The following is an 18,603-nucleotide window of genomic DNA, read 5'->3' as shown; positions in this document are numbered from 1 at the left end:
ATTGACAGATTTTATATTAAAGAGCTCATGAGTTATAGCATTGACAGATTTTATATTAAAGAGCTCATGAGTTATAGTATTGACAGATTTTATATTAAAGAGCTCATGAGTTATAGTATTGACAGATTTTATATTAAAGCTTATGATGAAAATTTTTTGTACATTTTCTATGGAAAATAATTTTCTGTAAAACAATCTAAAAATTACAAAAATATTTATAATACTCTCTCTTTCTTAATAAGATATAGTAATGGGGAGTCTGTCTGTCTGTCTGTCTGTCTGTCTGTCTGTCTGTCTGTCTGTCCATTCATTAGTTTCTCATCCTTCAGTGCCAGTTTTGTATCCCCAACTGCTAATGAACAGCTTTTTAAAAAATCTTACTCACATGATATTATTTTGCAATGTCCATTTCATGTCGGTTATCTGCATGAATTTTGGAGTGACGTAAATTTCTTGTATGTGCACACTATAGTTCACATTTGTATCTGATGTGTTCTTAATCCTTAATCATAATGAAACTTTCTCAGAATCTTTAGGATATAATGCCATTTTGCACCTTCTATTTTGTTTTTTTGTTCAAAATTACTTTTTGGGTTTTCTTTAGCATAACATGGACTTTGCAAAGAACCAGGGTTATCATTTTGTAAGATTTACCAAAATAGGTTTTGATCTTTTTTGTTGTTCCAGAGTTATGAGACTTAAGAGTCTTTAAAATGCACCATTTTGCACAAATACCAATTTACGACCTTTCAACATTTTACTGAATTATAAAGTAAAATGATCTGATGGTACATGTATGTACAAAATGTATATGGTTTGATGATTTTCCAGTGATAAGTGACTTTAATTGTTAAAAACAAGCCAAATATCATATTCTTAAAATGACTTTAGTATTATTTTTTTTGTAACATGTGTGCTTTGGTGGAAGAATGGCTGATATGTCAAGGACTTATAGCATTAAAACAATATCAGAACTAGCTGTGTTACTGACAAAAGCAGAATTATATGATTTATGTTTGTTTGTTTTGATGATAATTGCCATAAAAATATGAAATTACTTAGAAAGGATATACCGGTTGTTTTATAAGAACAGATCTGGTAGTTACTGTTTTACTGAATTGTAATTATTTCTAAATTTATTTTCAGATGTCCCCCACAACAACTGATGACTATACTAGTTGATGGTAGTAAATTAGAAGTACTGTCATCTAGTCTGAATGTGGATCAGTACCTGAAAATCACTCCATTTACAGATGATTACACACTAGCATTGTCCTATTTATTGACCTGGAGATTGCTGCTATACTTCTTTAAAAGTTCAACAGCAGAGGTAATATGTATTTCTATAAAGATATTTCTGTAATTCGAACTGTTACAAATAAAGGGAATTGTTTGTTCATTAAATGCATTGATAAACACCAAAAAATACCTTTTCTTTAAACTGTATTCAGTTTAGTGATTGCATGTATAACAGTTCTTACTGTTGTTTAAAAGTGTAGATAGTCAGACAAAATGAAATCATAAAGATCAATTTATTTGATAAAAACATTTAAAGAATTGTGTAAGAGATCCTCAAAGGGGTCAATTAAAAAAAAAGAGACCACTGTCTCTCAGAAAAGGAAAATTGGACTAAAAATTAAATTTCTGCCTCTCTTTTCCTTTTAACTTTGCATTGCTCTGATAGTTGAGCTCCAACAATCCTACATCTAATGTATTTTGTTAAGCTGAACAAATTTATCTTCACACCTCATAAATTACTGTTAATTTCACTTGCCCTGAAATTTTATTTTTATTTTTTATGAGGCTACCTCCATTTGATCCTCCCTTATTGGACACCAACCAAAAAAGGTTTGAAAATTTGTCTTTGATTAAGATATTTGGTAGGGGACTATGTATTGCCATGCAATACTCACAGAATGCTTGTTTCTATTTACAGATTAGACAGGAATATGCTATCTACTTCCGACAGACAGGTCTGGTCCACCAGTTACTGTCTAATATCTACAGACTTATGCCTGATAACCCTACACAAGATACTAAAGTCATGTTTGACAGAAACTTTTCTTTAAATGTTGCAAGTAAGTTAAATTTATAAAATATTTTTTAAAGAATGACATTGTTGTGATTAGGTCAGTATAAGAAAAACCACTAATGTTAAGTCAATGGTTTTTGATAAGCAGTTCTATCAGCATGGGCACATCTCATTTCCATGAATATTATTTTGGCCTGCCTTCTCAGATGGCTGGATGGCTGTTAAAGGTCCAGTGGCATATTAATTGCATATTCATGACTAGAACATGATTATGTGATATTAAAAAACCTGCTTTGTACTAGAGCAATATGCTGAGCCGGATTTTGAATGTTCTAGTTCATAAGGTCCTTAAAAAGACATGTCACCCTTCCTGGACATTATTCTGACTCACAGAGCCGACAAGTCTTTGCTCTCACTCCTAAATGCTGCATGCTTAGTGGAGAAGCAGCAATTACCAATTTACAAGTCTTTGTTTTGAACACATGATCTCCCGCACTGTATGTGAGCACAAGACCACAGAGGCGCTCACACCCCCTCAGTCATGGACTATTGATTTTCAAAGTTTACATGTTTTAAAAATTTTGTGATAACGTCAGTATAAGGGGGGCCGCTTTTGATAGGTCAATGATTTATGATATGCAGTTGTATAGGCATCAGCACGTCTCATTTCCATGGAGATTATATGGCCCTTCTACTTCAATCATTTTTCCTTGACTTTGAATGTTTTGCATAGTTTACACGTTTAAAGTATTGCTATTTTGATTTCAACATTTGCATCATACTATCAAAATTGCATACAGACGAGACATATCTCTGTCAAAAGTTTATTTCTCCAATTAGTATGCGGTCTGTTGCTATGAATAAGTTTGTTGTTTAGTGTCTTTGCTACTTAATAGATGCTGCTACAGATAAAGATATTCCATATTTATCCTGTTATGTATATAGACATGCCTTACAGACTGTACCAGCCATGGTGAGGACTTGGTGGAAAGAGCAAGACAGAAAAACAATTAATTATGTTGATAGGTAAGTTAATAGATTAGAGGTTTGGGAGATCAGAGATCAGGGGTTTTACTGTGTTACTTTATAAAAGTTATACAGATAGTAACATCTATCTCATTTCTTTTTAATTCATTTTACAAACTTAGATCTGAAGTTTTGTTTTTCTTGTAACGTATGTCCTTCCTATCTTTAAAATGAATGCATGATAAAAAAATACACACTTTTTTTAAGGGCAACTATTAAGTTTAAAAATTGAATATAATATTCAAAAGTTGTTCAAACCTTCAAATTTTTTTAACAACTTGTTGGTCTTGGTGATGTCATACTGGGGATTCATTTATTTTCGTGGGTATCAATTTTCGTGGATTGAGGAAAACTTGCATTTTCGTGGATATTTGATTTCGTGGTTTTGCCAATGTCTGCATATAAAGCCTACAGAAAATTTGTAGTTTGTTGAACATTTGACTTCCTGGTTTACCTATACCCACGAAATCCACAAAAATTGGTATCCAACGACTAATAATGAATCCACAGTATATATTTATCTTGATATCATTTGCTTTTATAAGCCTGTCAACTCTGAGGTGAGTTTGAACCCCACTTATGGCAGGTGTGTTTGACTCCAATCTTAATTCACTGAGATTGTAAGTTCTCCTGCTGAAGGTCAGTAGTTCTAGTTCCATCTTGGTACTCTTGCAAGAAAAACTGACCCCATGATATTGCCAAGATACTTAAAAGTGGATTTAAACACCAACAATCAATCAATCAATCATTTGCTTCTATAAACACAACAAATTACAAAATCCATTATTGTCCTGCAATCCTTAATATATTTATACCTTTTCTTACATCTATCATAAATACTTCTTACAGATTTACGAGTAAACATGTGAGCCAGATCTTATGTACAGAAGAAATACAACCAGTTAGTAAGACAGATATACAGTTAGAGAATATAACAGTAAGTCTTACCTACTTTTAATCAAATTTCTCCACAAGCAATATGTTGGTTGTTGATACACTAATTCTTTCTTTCTATAGGTATGAATCGCCGTTCTATATCGGCACACTCCTGCATAGTAGGATGGCTAATGCGCTATATACAAATATATACCTGCACCCACTAAAAACTCATATCAACACACAAAAGAAAGTGCCACTAATCCACCAATTCATGCATATATATATATATATATATATACATTGTATATAGCGGTAACGGTAAAAGCGTGCTGTACAAATACTGTGTTGTCATTTACATGTTTATACATCGTGCATTACAGTGCAGTTGCGGTTAAGATGGATGATAATTAATGCGCATAATGATCATCATTGCTCCATGCCTAAAATTACTACTAATTAACTGTGTATAATTTGGTAGGTTGATTATTCAGTGAATTTTAGATTTTTGGTTTTCAATTTTGCTGTTATAAATACCTCAAAACAGGAAACATCATGACAAAAATGATACAATACTTAAAGTTGAAAAATCATTTTCATTTCAATTAAACATATATATATATGTTAATACAGTAATTCCAACTTAATAGGGTCCTTGGAATATGCCCCTTAGAAGGAAGCCTACATTTTAGGATTTGCATGATTATTTTCTGATCAATTATTTTATTTGTTACCTTTATTGCAACCTATATATATATATGCTTTTACTATTAAATGATATGACCACCTTAGTACATCCCTGATTTAGGGGGGGCTTTGTATTTTATGACACCTTCATGATAATTGCTATGAAACATTTGTATTTATTAGTTACACATGAAGGTGAGGAATGCATCATACATGGAACTGCTAGTTCTTTGACATTTGAACAATGGAAAGTGCTGAAATCATATAGCAAACTCTATTAAACCCCTCTCTTTATGAAATCCTGTTAGATCAGATATCAATAAATAGAGTTATAATTCCATAAAAAAAAAAAGCCTAACGGTCAAGGTGTTTCCTTAAAAACAGGAATTTCTGTCATCATTTGTGACCTTGCTAAGTAGTTTTTTTTACACATCAGTGATCTATTAATACATGTAAAAAGAAAGAACATGATCAATCAATTCCTAACACTCAACCTCAAAATGCACTTAACAAAACACAAAGTTAAGAAATATTGCTTTTGTTGCTATTTATTAATTTTGTAAGAATGTTTTTTTATGTTATTGTATCCATTTCAGATTAAGACAAGACCTATAACAAGGGAGGTAATAGCTACATACTCTTTGGAAGAGGTTACCATAGAGATGGTGATAGCATTACCTGAGAACTATCCCCTCGGTACAATAACAGTAGTCAGTGAGAAAAGAGTGGGTGTGTCAGCAGCAACATGGGACAAATGGCTGCTTCAACTGAATGTTTTCTTACAGTATCAGGTAGGTTTATGTCTCTGACTGACAAGTTGGGAAAAGATACAATTTAAATGTGTGTACATTTAGTCCTGTTTACTTTCCAGGAGGAGGTATACTTTTCAAATGTATTTGACTTTGTAAATATTTGTGAAACTTAACACGCAAAGTGTTATTCTTGCTTTAATATTTGTGATGATGTAAAATTGCCGTGTGATCTCATTAGTTTGCTCAACCATTTCCTAATCAGGAGATTTTGTAATGAAAAAAAAATGCTTGGTGACAATTTGGAGGAACTAACATAAAAGTATAATTATTTCCCAAAAAAAAATTTATATTAAGCTATTTGGTAGTTTCATTATCAACTGTCTGTGTACATATTTATTGTGCTCTTCAAATGAAGTTTCTGTGATCTTTCTGACCTCTGAACCCTACATCTTAAAAGCACTAAGATATATGGATGATGACCAATTTTTCAACAGATCAGTATAACATATTGACATATATTCATTTTAAAATATAGATGTAAAAAAAAAATGTTTAATTTACAATTGATTTAATTGTGGAGGGCTTTTGAAAAAGAATGAACACAAATCCATCTTGAAACCTAAACATACTTACTTTTTTGAGTGAATATTGTATATAGTACATGTAAATATATTTGATTTTATGATGTAATTCAGAATGGTAGTATTATTGATGGACTAAGGATATGGAAAAGAAATATAGACAAGAGATTTGAGGGTGTAGAGGACTGCATGATATGTTTCTCTGTCATTCATGGCACAAATTACCAGCTTCCAAGACTCACATGTAAAACTTGCAAGAAAAAATTCCATTCAGCATGCTTGGTAAGTTGTGCATATATATTGCATCTTTTTGTTAGTTAAAATTCTTACTTAGAAATATTTTTAGAATTCAAGGTTAGAAATGTGATGAAAAAAATATGTCTGATGGTTACTTTAAAAAAAAAAAATATTTGTGTATCATTGTGCACCCAGTATGGCAATTATTTTCTAAATTTAAGCAAATTTCAATAACACAATCCAATAAATAACAACTTAGTAACTGAGTACTTTATCAGAACTCGGTAATCATAGCTATCATATTCATAAGGGTAAAATATACTGCACAGTACAACAGACCAAATATACCACCAACACCAGACTCCTCTGGAAAAAATACCCTGATATACATACAAAGACAAACAACAACTAACAACATCTATCTTACACTGTTTAAAGGATTCAGTTTCAAAGAAAGCTTTTTTCACTTTTCAATTGGTTGACAGAACATTAAACCAATCATTTGAGTTAAATGATTATTGCCTTAAAAATGAATCAAACTTTCTGACAAAAATTTGATTACTTGTCTATTCTAGACAGTACTGAAAAGTGTGCATCCCTATAATAAATCTTTTTGAGTATCCATTAAAGTGTGTTTTCAACAGGAATTATCATTTTTCTTTTAATTTTAAAATGTTTAAACCAGATGTAAGTGGATACAGGAAGATATAGGGTAAACAGCAATGAGACAGCCATCATACACAACACTATATGCCAAAGTTAATTGCATTGTCTATCGTTTCAGTATAAATGGTTCCAGACAAGCCACAACTCAACATGCCCATTGTGTAGGAATTTATTTTGACAGACAGGAAACAAGCAACTACCAAAAACTTTCAAGTTATTTATTGAAATAAATACTTTTATGAAAATTTGATTTGTTTTTATTTTGTTTTGCTTGTATAAATGAGAAGGTAATAATAAGACCACTTTTTGACCCCTTGAATACGAAGATCATTAAATCTTCAAAATAACAACATCCTTCAAATGATCAAAAGACATTAGTCTTTCAGATATCAGTATCTATATTATTGAATATTGTTGTACATATTTACATTAATGCTACAAACCTCTTTAAAAATGGTAAAAACTGCAAAAATAGCCTCATTGTGAGATTTTCTCATTAATTTTTTTTTCGTCACATCCGAAAGCTAAACCCAAAAAGATAATTTGCTAAAACATGTATTTTCCAGATGCTAATGTGTGTAAAATATCTATTTGGGTAGGCCATGGTTAATATTTATTTTGTCTCAAAACTATGTTTAAATGTAAATTTTTGGTGAAATATATCAATTTGGACATGTTTATGACATCATAAGTGACCTTCCTGCACTAAAGTGTCCAGATTTTATCAGCTTTTATCAGCTTGTTCATTTATCAATAAGATTAAAATAGTTTTACTGCTTTTGAAATTTCAGTGGCTAAATAATGGCTATTATCATGCATCTTCCTGTGAATTAGACTTTGTAAAGTGCAAAAAGTTAATGAGATAATGTACTATACTGACATGCTGAGTATGATAACTACATTGCATTGGATATAAGTATTTGTCACCTACAATTTATTCACAACAAATTTATAACCAAATAGGTATATATTATATGAGAACTCTACTTCTAGAGGTATTAAATTGATTAAATTTGGATAAAAAATTATGGTATACATGTAATATGAAAAATCATAAGTGATGAATATTAATGTCTATTCTAGTATTCTTTGATCAGTACTTTATGTCTTTAGTCATTTTTGTTTGTTGTTTTTGTCTTGCACAGAATGAGAGACATAGCGATTACAATGTGGCAGTGGCAGCAACAGCTTAAACTATTTGTTTAAAGCTTTGTAATTCAGAAGACCTGGATGCTTCAAACCTTGTATGCAAACCTTGTATGCATATGCCTTATGTTATGAAGTTTTCGTCTGTCATATGTCCATTGTCCTTGATCTTATTTTCATGGTTCAGTGACTGTTTGAAAAAAAAGTCTTGAATTTCTCACCTATTATGAATAATAGGAAAAATATATTTGGTATATGGGTTCCTTGCAAGATCTAAATGTCCGTCAGACAGGTTTCACCTGACCTCAACCACATTTTATGGGTCAGTGATCAAGGTTAAGTTTACATGGTCAAGTCCGTATCTCAGATACTATAAGCAATAGGTCAGCTATATTTGGTGTATGGAATGATTGTAACATGTACATGTCTGATTGGCAGGTTTCATCTGACCTTGGCCTCATTTTCATGGTTCATTAGTCATCTGATTTGGTCTATTTGTCAGATACTATAAGCAATAGGTCAACTATATTTGGTGTATCGAATGCTTGTAATGTGTATATGTCTGCCAGGCAGGACTCATCTGACCACAACCTCATTTTCTTGTTAATCAAATGCTAAAAGCAATAGGCCAACTTTATTTGGTGTATGAAACGATTGTAAGGTGTACATGTCTGTCTGGCAGGGTTCATCTGACCTTGACCTCATTTTCATGGTTCATAAGTCAATGTAAAGTTTAATTGGTTATGTTTGTTTTTCAGATACTGTAGGCAATAGGTCCACTATATTTGGTGTATTGAATGATTACATGGTGTACATGTTATCTGGCATGGTTCATCTGACCTTGCCTTCATTTTTATGTTTAATTGGTCAGTGTTTAATTTTTTATAATTGGGTCTTTTTCTCGGATACATAAGTAATAGGTTAACTATATTTGATGTATGGTATGATTGTAAGGTGTACATGTTTGTCTGGCAGGGTTCATCTGACCTTGACCTTATTTACATTGATCATTGATAATGTTGATCTAATTTGAAACTTATAGTAAACCCTTTATATTACACACTATCAACATAAATTCAATCATGTTTAGCATTTTAGTGTGTGTACTCTTGTTTAGCTTTGTGTCAATATGATGATTCAAGCCCTTTTCAACATTTTTTTTCAGTTTTTAAAGGCAGTGCCTTAATGCCTTTCATGGTATCAGGCATTAGACATTTTGTTTCTATGTGGGGGGGTAAATATGTCACCATTGAAATCCTGAAAAGTGGAATTCTTTCTCCTTCTATTTGTGATATTCTGTGTTTTTTATTGTAATTCATTGACAGTGTGAAGTAAAGGATCGAACGGTGTTTTTTGTAAGTTTTCAAAATTTACGATAGAGTTGCATTTTGCATTATGAGCAGTCAACCGATTGACATACTGATATTACTTAAAAATCCGTGTGAAAGAGTTGGGGTTTATTTCGAGTGGTATTTTAATCTTCAGTTACTTTTAAGATCGTTTCAGTCGTTGGTATTGTAAAAGTCTAATTTTCTGGTTCATCAATTACAAATAAGTCTGAGTTCAAGGGTTCTTTATTCATCAATTGTACATCACATTCATTCATCTTACAATTACATACACTAACCCTGGAATAACAAATTAACAATGATTAAGGATATGAAGTAAACACAATACAATTCAGTTTAATAAAGTACTAAACATTACACTCTTAATACTAATTAAGTTCACACGTTTTTGTGTATAGTCAAAACATCCTACATCTTGACCTTTAAAGCGTTTATAGTACTACAACAATTATAATCAATTGATCAGAATGAATGAATACTATCATCTTTTATTCTATACAAACGGTATATGCTATGCGGTTTGAAAATATCAAAATGTAAATTTACAAACAATAAACATCAACTTCACACAAATTATCATTACGGAGCTTTAAATATAATATAAATGAATCATCATTTACCATCAATATAAATACACATTTTTAACTTCATGAGAGTCTAGCTTGAATGTACATAATCAGGGGAGATAATCCCAGTGTAATATTTCCAAGGTGACAATGAAATTTTTGTCATAGACAATTTATACAGGTAAATATAAATAAAATACAATTGCAATCAATATACACAGTTAAGTAAACTCACCAATTTGTGGAACTAAGTTTGTACAATATATAACACCAACAGCTACACTATTTAACTTCTATCCTATAGTTTCCTTATACAGATCAACATATCATGGATCTACTGGTCAATATATAATATGATAACCTGAAATCAATAATACAATTCTAAGTACAAGATTCTATTAAACAAATAAATCTTTACAAAAAGGTACTTTCATTTATAAAAAAACATAATATCATCTGACTTGTTTACATTAATATGTCTACGTCATTATTGATAATACCGTACCATAACATAGGTCAAGGTCACTGTTAAAATAAATCAAACTCACCCATACAGCAATACACAAAACTATCAAATCATATAATCATCTCTCAAACTCAAATCTCACTCTCACTTGGACATTGGGGAATATTACTTTTACCTTGCATGTTATTAAAATATCATAATCAGGATTTTTACTTCATCCATCTGTCAGAACAAAGGCTCTCAATGAAAGTAAATGTAACTTACCAAAATATGCTTTATTTGTGGTTCCTGACTGAATATAAATGTATCCAATATAACTGAATGATTCGATCCTTATATGAAAAGTAAATACAAAGACTGGATACTAAATAATTAAACTGATGAAACTTTTATAAACAAAGACCAAAATTGACCAGCCATTAAATTAAATTTCCCTCTGTCTAATTAATCACAAGACCTCCAATGACCAATAGAATAAGACCTAATCACAAGTAGATTGCAAACCAATCACCTTCTAATAGATAATACAATAAATCGTCTGCAAGAGATATTCAAAATTAGTACATATAGTATAGTCAATGCAACCAGTATGAATGGCAGAAAGTCCACTCTACCACAGTATAACAATGAAAAGTCGACTGATCTATGCTTAGTTACCACATGTCAATAATAACTTAGTTTTCTCGGGAATCCGATTATTTTTCTTTTTCTCATCACTGCCATCAGAACATTTGGTATGTGAATATTGTCGAAATCCGCCTAAACTATCAATATCCATCTGGAATTCATCGAAAACCAAAGCTGTTGTAAAATCATCTGACCTTCCAACATAACTATCATGTCAGACCCATTGTCATCTAAACAATTTCGATCTATTAGTCCCGATAAAAGTTTTTTTTTAAATCCGAAACTAACAGTGCCAAAGTTGACATGTGGAAAATTCGATACATTCGGGTTTCTACCTCTAAAAAAAATTGAAAATGTAAAAACCCGAGCGTATCGAACTTATTTGATTTAACGGCCCAACATGTCCAATGCTTGATAATAGTTTGATAGAACAAGCAACAGGTGATCGAATATTAATTATTCGATACAGCTTCTGTTTATGGCACACGCCAAGGATGATTAAAGGTAAATACCGGCATTAATAGAAATTTGGAATGTTGTCAAAACTATGACAAAAGTCGATCGGAAGGTTTTGATGCCGAAAAAACATTTAATAAACTTTCAACTTGCCAAAGAAATACTCACTATTTCACACTCCAATGCGGACATTAAAGACCTATCAGCATGGTCGAGAAGTTCCGAACTGACAGCAGGGTCAACAATGACTCAAAGACAATACACATCCTCCCCAGTCACTGTGTTTTGATTATCAACCCCACAAACTGTTACAAGGATCAGGATTACTTTAGCAGGATGGGGAGGATCCTCTTAAATGTGATAAGCCATTTTCAACTGATTTTTATAGTTTGTTTTTATGTTGTGCTGTTTCACCACTGTCCCAGGGTAGGGGAGGGTTGAGTGTTCGCAAACATGTTTAACCCCGCCACATTCTTTATGTGCCTGTCCCAAGTCAGGAGCCTGTAGTACAATGGTTGTTGTTGGTTCATGTCTGTCATACTTGTTTTTCGTAAATTGTTTTGTTTTAAATTAGGCCGTTAGTTATCTCAATTGGATTGTTTCATATTTTTCATGTCGGGGCCTATTATAGCCGACTATACGGTATTGGTTTTTCTCATTGTTGAAGGACGTACGGTTGCCTATAATTGCTTACATCCACTTCATTTGAACTTGGGTAGATAGTTGTCTCATTGGCAATCATACCACATCTCCTTATTTTTATATTACATACATGACGTAAAAATATGGTAGTATCATGCTTTCTCAGAGTTGGACGTAGAAAATCACAAACAATAATTGGTGACCTGGCATGGTCATTTCTTGGATTTATACTTGGAATTATTTAATTTTTTGTTCAGAATAATTTTTTGAAGAAAAACGATTTTCTGGGAAAAAGTGGACACTTTTGAGATAAATTCACACCAAACCATCATGATGAACTGGAATGTTGTTTTTTTATGCCCCACCTAGGGGCATTATGTTTTTCGGTCTGTGCGTCCGTTCGTTCGTTTGTCCGTTCGTTCGTTCGTCCGTCCGTCTGTCCCGCTTCAGGTTAAGGTTTTTGGTTAAAGTTTTTGGTCAAGGTAGTTTTTGATGAAGTTAAAGTCCAATCAACTTGAAACTTAGTACACATGTTTCCTATGATATGATTTTTCTAATTTTAATGCCAAATTAGAGTTTTGACCCCAATTTCACGGTTCACTGAACATAGAAAATGATAGTGCGAGTGGGGCATCCGTGTACTATGGAAACATTCTTGTTTAAACTCAATGTGAATAACCACAAATGGTGAAAATTAAAATTGACCCTAAATATTCAATTGCACTTTGTTGAATATAAAACAAAAAATCAATTTGTTTGTAGAAAAGGTCAATCCTAAGTTGCTCTGTAGACGGTAAAATTTTATATTTAAAGATATCTGTGCATTAATATCTTAAACAATAATATGTTCTTTTGAAATGCAATGTAGAATTATCATTTCCATGCCATAATGATTGAAAAATGTCTAAATATCTGATGTTGTTAGCCTTTCCTGAAAAGTAATGTGTTTGATTATAATCAATCCGGGCTATAAAATCATAAATCCTCTAGGTAACTACCTTTTCAGCACATTCACGCTTTGATTTCATATGATGTGCTGTTTCAACACTGTCCAATGGTCAAGCTAGGGCTTGGTTGAGCACTAGCAAACATGTTTTGCCCTACCACATTATATATGTGCCTGTACTAAGCTAGGAGTATGTAGTTCAGTAGTTGTAATTGGTTGCTGTCTGTCATATTTGTTTGCTTACTGATTTATCATAAATAATTGGTTTTCTCATTTGAATTATTGATCCAGCCATGCTGGATCTATATGATAACTCTGGATTTTAAGATCTTGCAAAATTATGAATTTTATATATACACTAGCATATAGTTCCTTAATCCAAACTTATGAATTAATGTGAAATAGGGGATATATCTTTATTGGAATCACCTCCACATTAGTGCCAATCTTCATTGAACCTCAGTTGATTCATCTTGTAATACATAATTGAATAGGCACTTTATTATACAGTTCAGTACACACATTGATACACAAGTCTTGACCTCAATAGTATACCTATAATAACTTTTGATCTACACTACATCAAATTAATCTGTAAATTATGTATTGAAGATGACTGCTAAAGAATTAATTAGATTTATTTGTTTCAAAGAAAAGACAAAAAATTGAACCATATATAAGAAAATGCAAGCAGGGTCTATTTTACTTGTAAAATCAGTGTCATAATCATCTGATATTAGTCAATAATTTAGATTAAATTAGTTAACAATAACAATTATCAGTTATTTGCTTGAAACAATAAATAAAATTGCAGTCCTCCTACCTGAGCTTTTTCGCAATATATATTTTTTTAATTCCCATCATATTGCTATTTAAAAAGTATAAGGTATTTGAATAGAACAGTTTTTTTGTCCTATTTTTTTTATATGGCCGCAAAATATTTTTTTCGTTGTATAATGCTATGATGTCGTCGTCGTCTCCGAAAGACACATTTGGTTTCCAGACAATAACTTCAGGTGAATGGATCTCTAAGAAATTTTACCAGAAGGTTCAATACCACAAAAGGAAGGTTGGGATTGATTTTGGGGGTTATGGTACCAACAGTTTAGGAATAAGGGGCCAAAAACAAGCATTTTTGTAGTTTCCGGACAATTACTTGTGTGTAATTGTGTGGATCTCTCTGAAATTGTACCACAAGGTTCCATATCACAAAGGGAAGACTGGGATTGAGTTTGGGGGTAATTGCCCCAAACGTTCAGGAATTAGGGGCAAAAAAGTGGCCAAAAACAAGCATGTTTCTAGTTTCCAGACAATAACTTGTGTTTAAGTGTATGGATCTCTCTAAAATTGTACTACAAGGTTCCATACCACAAAGGGAAGACTGGGATTGAGTTTGGGGGTAATTACTCTAAGGGGGGGTTCAAAAAGTTTGGGGGGATTATTTTTTTTCCAATTTTTTTTTAGGGTCCATATTTTTTTTCTTCAAAATTTTTGAAATTTCAAATAATTGCACAGTATTGCGCAATAGGAAGAAATCTTCAATTGCACAGTATTGCGCAATAGCAAGAAATCTTCAATTGCACAGTATTGCGCACTAGCAAGAAATCTTCTATTGCGCAATAGCACAGTTTTGCGCAACAACACAGTATTGCGCAATAGCACAGTATTGCGCAACAACACAGTATTGCGCAACAACACAGTATTGCGCAATAGCACAGTATTTCGCAATAGCAAGAAATCTTCAATTGCACAGTATTGCGCAATAGCACAGTATTGCACAATAGCACAGTATTGCGCAATATTAAGAAATCTTCAATTGCACAGTATTGAGCAATAGCACAGTATTGCGCAATAGCAAGAAATCTTCAATTGCACAGTATTGCGCAATAGCAAGAAATCTTCAATTGCACAGTATTGCGCAATAGCAAGAAATCTTCAATTGCACAGTATTGAGCAATAGCACAGTATTGCGCAATAGCAAGAAATCTTCAATTGCACAGTATTGCGAAATAGCAAGAAATCTTCAATTGCACAGTATTGCACAACAGCAAGAAATCCTCAATTGCACAGTATTGCGCAATAGCAATAAATCTTCAATTGCACAGTATTGCACAATAGCAAGAAATCTTCAATTGCACAGTTTTGCGCAATAGCACAGTATTGCGCAATAGCAAGAAATCTTCATTTGAAAATAAATACAAATCTTTTAACAAATTTCAATGGGATTAATTTAAAGTCTTTAATTTTTGGGGGTTCTAACCTTGTATTACTTTTTTGGATATTGGGCCCCATTTTTAAATTGGTCTACATTGAGGTCAAAAGGGTCCAAAATTAAACTTTGTTTGATTTTATCAAAAACTGAATTATTGTGGCTGTATGATATGCTGAATCTTATTGTGCATTTAGATTTTTTATTTTGGGCCCTGTTTTCAAATTAGTCCATATTAAGGTTTGAAGGGTCCAAAATTAAACTTTGTTTGATTTCAACTAAAATTAAATTTTTGGTATTTGTTTATATGCTGAATCTAACCATGTTGTTAGATTTTGGATATCAGACCATTCTAGGTAAATTAAATGTCCCATTTCAAATTTTTAAAATCTTTGACCACATTTATTTTGTGTCAGAAACCTATATTATGTCAAAAATTTGATCACAATCCAAATTCAGACAGTATCAAGCTTGAATATTGTGTCCAAACTTGCCCCAACTGTTCAGGGTTCGACCTCTGCGGTCGTATCAGGCTGCGCTCAGCGAAGCATTTTATTGACATAGAAATACTGGGCATCCGTCCGGTCTTGTTAGCGCTCTCACGTGTACAATTCTTGCCAGATTTTTATAAAACTTGTATCATAGTTTTATATCAGTAATGTCTTGGTCGAGTTGGAAAATCAGTACCGATCAATTATTTTAAAAGATTTATGCCCCTTGGAAACATTAATTATATGGAAAATTGCATTGTGAGCGATCTCATGTATACATTTTTTAAAAGAGTTATTACCCTTGGAAATATTAATTATATGGAAAATTGCATTGTTAGCACTCTCATGTATACAATTCTTGCCGGAATTTTATGAAATTTATATCAGCAATGTCTTTGACACTTTCGAAAATAAGTGCTGATCAATATTATTAACAAGTTATGCCCCTTGGAAATTTTAATTATATGGGAAATCGCATTGCATTTGCTCTGAAGCCTTCATTTCTCGAAGATATTTATAAAAAGTTCTATAGAACAAAAAAAAAGTGTTTGTTTTTTTAGTTGTTGCCCTTGTACCTTGGATAGATAAAATATGTGCAACGCGGGGGACATTGGAAATCTGTTCTTTTATTTTTTAATGAAGAATCAATACCAATTTTATAGGTAAAAGTTAGTTAATAGTTTGTTGTTGCATTTTAGTGCCTCATTCTTGAAATTATTTTTAGTGAAACATAGTGAAAAAAAATATACTACACCGTCTTTTGAAGACTCTTCCTTCCATCCATGTCAAAATCATTAAATTGAAAAACGTTTATAAAAAGCATGTCAAAAAATCAGCTAACCTTCTAAAATTGAAATATCAAAAGAATTTGCATCAAAATCTTTAGGCAATATATAAAAAAACAGTAAAATTATAGAAAAGAAAATAACCATCTTCAGTGTCCTATAATTTTTGTCAGAAACCAATAAACGCTCATAAGATGAGTTAGAAAAATAATATGCCTATGTTAAGAATCCTCCAAAAGCAACAATTTACAAGTGAATTTAGAGAGACAAGCTTGTTTTATCATCTTACAAAAGATTATCTTTCTGAACTAAATACAATTATGATATATCAAGTTTGTTTCCTCACCACTTTAATTGAGAATAAGATTTTAAATTATGCACTCAATCCTTTCAGCCCTTTCATCAGTGATTGGAACACTTCAATTATCAGAAGTACATCAGAAGTACACTTTTTTCTCAGAATTCCATAGGCTGAAAGGAATGATTTTAGAAAGGAAAATAAATCTGGTAATGTTTTTAGTGAAATAATGATACGTTTTTTTAACCTTGTGCTGTCTGTTTTAATTTGATTAAAAGAAACATGAGAACAGGATATTAGAAAGACACATTATCAATACAAAGAGACGATGATGTGTTTCGACTCACTAGGGACATGTTTCCTCATCCGTAAATTTAACTACTCCCGATTGTGACATTTTGCTTGGGTGTGGATTCCCGTTATGGGGGGGGGGGGGGGGTGATGCATGCATTTCGATAGGAGACTGTTATCATCTCGAAGCACTCGGTCTCGCTCCTTTTGGTGTTCATGTGATACCCTCAGTTATTTTATTCACATAATTATCATCTTAATGGATTTATGAGATTGAACATCGGTAAACTACTGTTACCTTAACCTTGTCAAAAATAATATAAAAAATGAGCAAATGTGGTATGATTATTTAGTTTGAATTTCCCATCTTCGTTTAATTAACAGAATTTAAATCATCATTGACCTATCTCAACCAAATGTTATTCGTTTTTTTGTTTTGTCAAAATCCACCAGGATTGCAATTTTTTCAGATACATGTATACACAATAAAGGTCACACAAAGCATGAAGCTTTCACACGTATGATGGCATTCAATTTTAGTTAAAAAAAATTGTTAACATAAACCGGTTCTAGTATAGAATATTTGCCTTACCCCTAACACAAAATTCGTTAATTCAATAGTGTTCACACTGTAATGTCAACCTCAAAGTTGTCCGTTTGTCCGTGCGATATGTATAAATAGACATCCAGTCGGTTCAGAATGGGAGAGTTCTACGCTCTCTGCATGTTCAGGAACCATTGCAATAATTCTTTTGAGGGATCCATAGGTCGCTCGTTGCAAGGTAAAATTTCTGCCCCTATCCATTATGCTTACATTTTTCAATGGCTGGCAAGATCCCTTTATCCCGGGCGACACATTTAACCTATTAGTCTACAGTTAATTGTTAATGTGTCCTCGTCCTTAATATACAGGAAAAAGTAAAATGACAAAAATATCGAACTCCAAGGAAAATTCAAAACGGAAAGTACCTTATCAAATGGTAAAATCATAAGCACAAACACACCAATCGAATGGAAAACAACTGTCATATTCCTAACTACAGGTTAGGGGAGGGTTGGGATCCCGCTAACATGTTTAACCCCGCCACATTCTGTATGTATGTGCCTGTCCCAAGTCAGTAGCCTGTTATTCAGTGGTTGTCGTTTGTTTATGTGTTACATAGTTGTTATTCGTTCATTTTTTGTACATAAATTAGGCCGTTAGTTTTCTCGTTTGAATTGTTTTGCATTGTCATTTCGGGGCCTTTTATAGCTGACTGTGCGGTATGGGCTTTGCTCATTGTTGGCCGTACGGTGACCTATAGTTGTTAATTTCTGTGTCATTTGGTCTCTTGTGGAGAGTTGTCTCATTGGCAATCATACCACATCTTCTTTTTTATATGTAACATGCAAATGCACGTTAAGAAAATATCAACCAATCCATGAATACATTTTTCATTAGTTCTGATGGATAAACATTACAGTATGTTTCCTT

At 32.4% G+C, this 18,603-nt stretch overlaps 1 protein-coding gene across 1 annotated transcript in view; it reads left to right on the top strand.

The window, feature by feature from the left end:
- Positions 1–7,102, top strand: part of LOC127725346 (E3 ubiquitin-protein ligase listerin-like) — a 52,543-nt gene extending 45,441 nt beyond the window's left edge. Inside the window, exons 24-30 of the mRNA XM_052232276.1 lie at positions 1,147–1,330; positions 1,937–2,078; positions 2,929–3,058; positions 3,908–3,995; positions 5,218–5,412; positions 6,069–6,236; positions 6,976–7,102. Coding sequence (XP_052088236.1) covers positions 1,147–1,330; positions 1,937–2,078; positions 2,929–3,058; positions 3,908–3,995; positions 5,218–5,412; positions 6,069–6,236; positions 6,976–7,035 — 967 coding nt within the window. The 3' untranslated portion in view covers positions 7,036–7,102. The remainder of the gene's footprint in view (positions 1–1,146; positions 1,331–1,936; positions 2,079–2,928; positions 3,059–3,907; positions 3,996–5,217; positions 5,413–6,068; positions 6,237–6,975) is intronic.
- The last annotated feature ends 11,501 nt before the right edge of the window (positions 7,103–18,603 follow it).

The sequence above is a fragment of the Mytilus californianus genome, unplaced genomic scaffold (genome assembly GCF_021869535.1).
Source record: "Mytilus californianus isolate M0D057914Y unplaced genomic scaffold, xbMytCali1.0.p SCAF_15, whole genome shotgun sequence".
NCBI lineage: Eukaryota > Metazoa > Mollusca > Bivalvia > Mytilida > Mytilidae > Mytilus > Mytilus californianus.
This window is presented reverse-complemented; position numbering and strand designations above follow the sequence as displayed.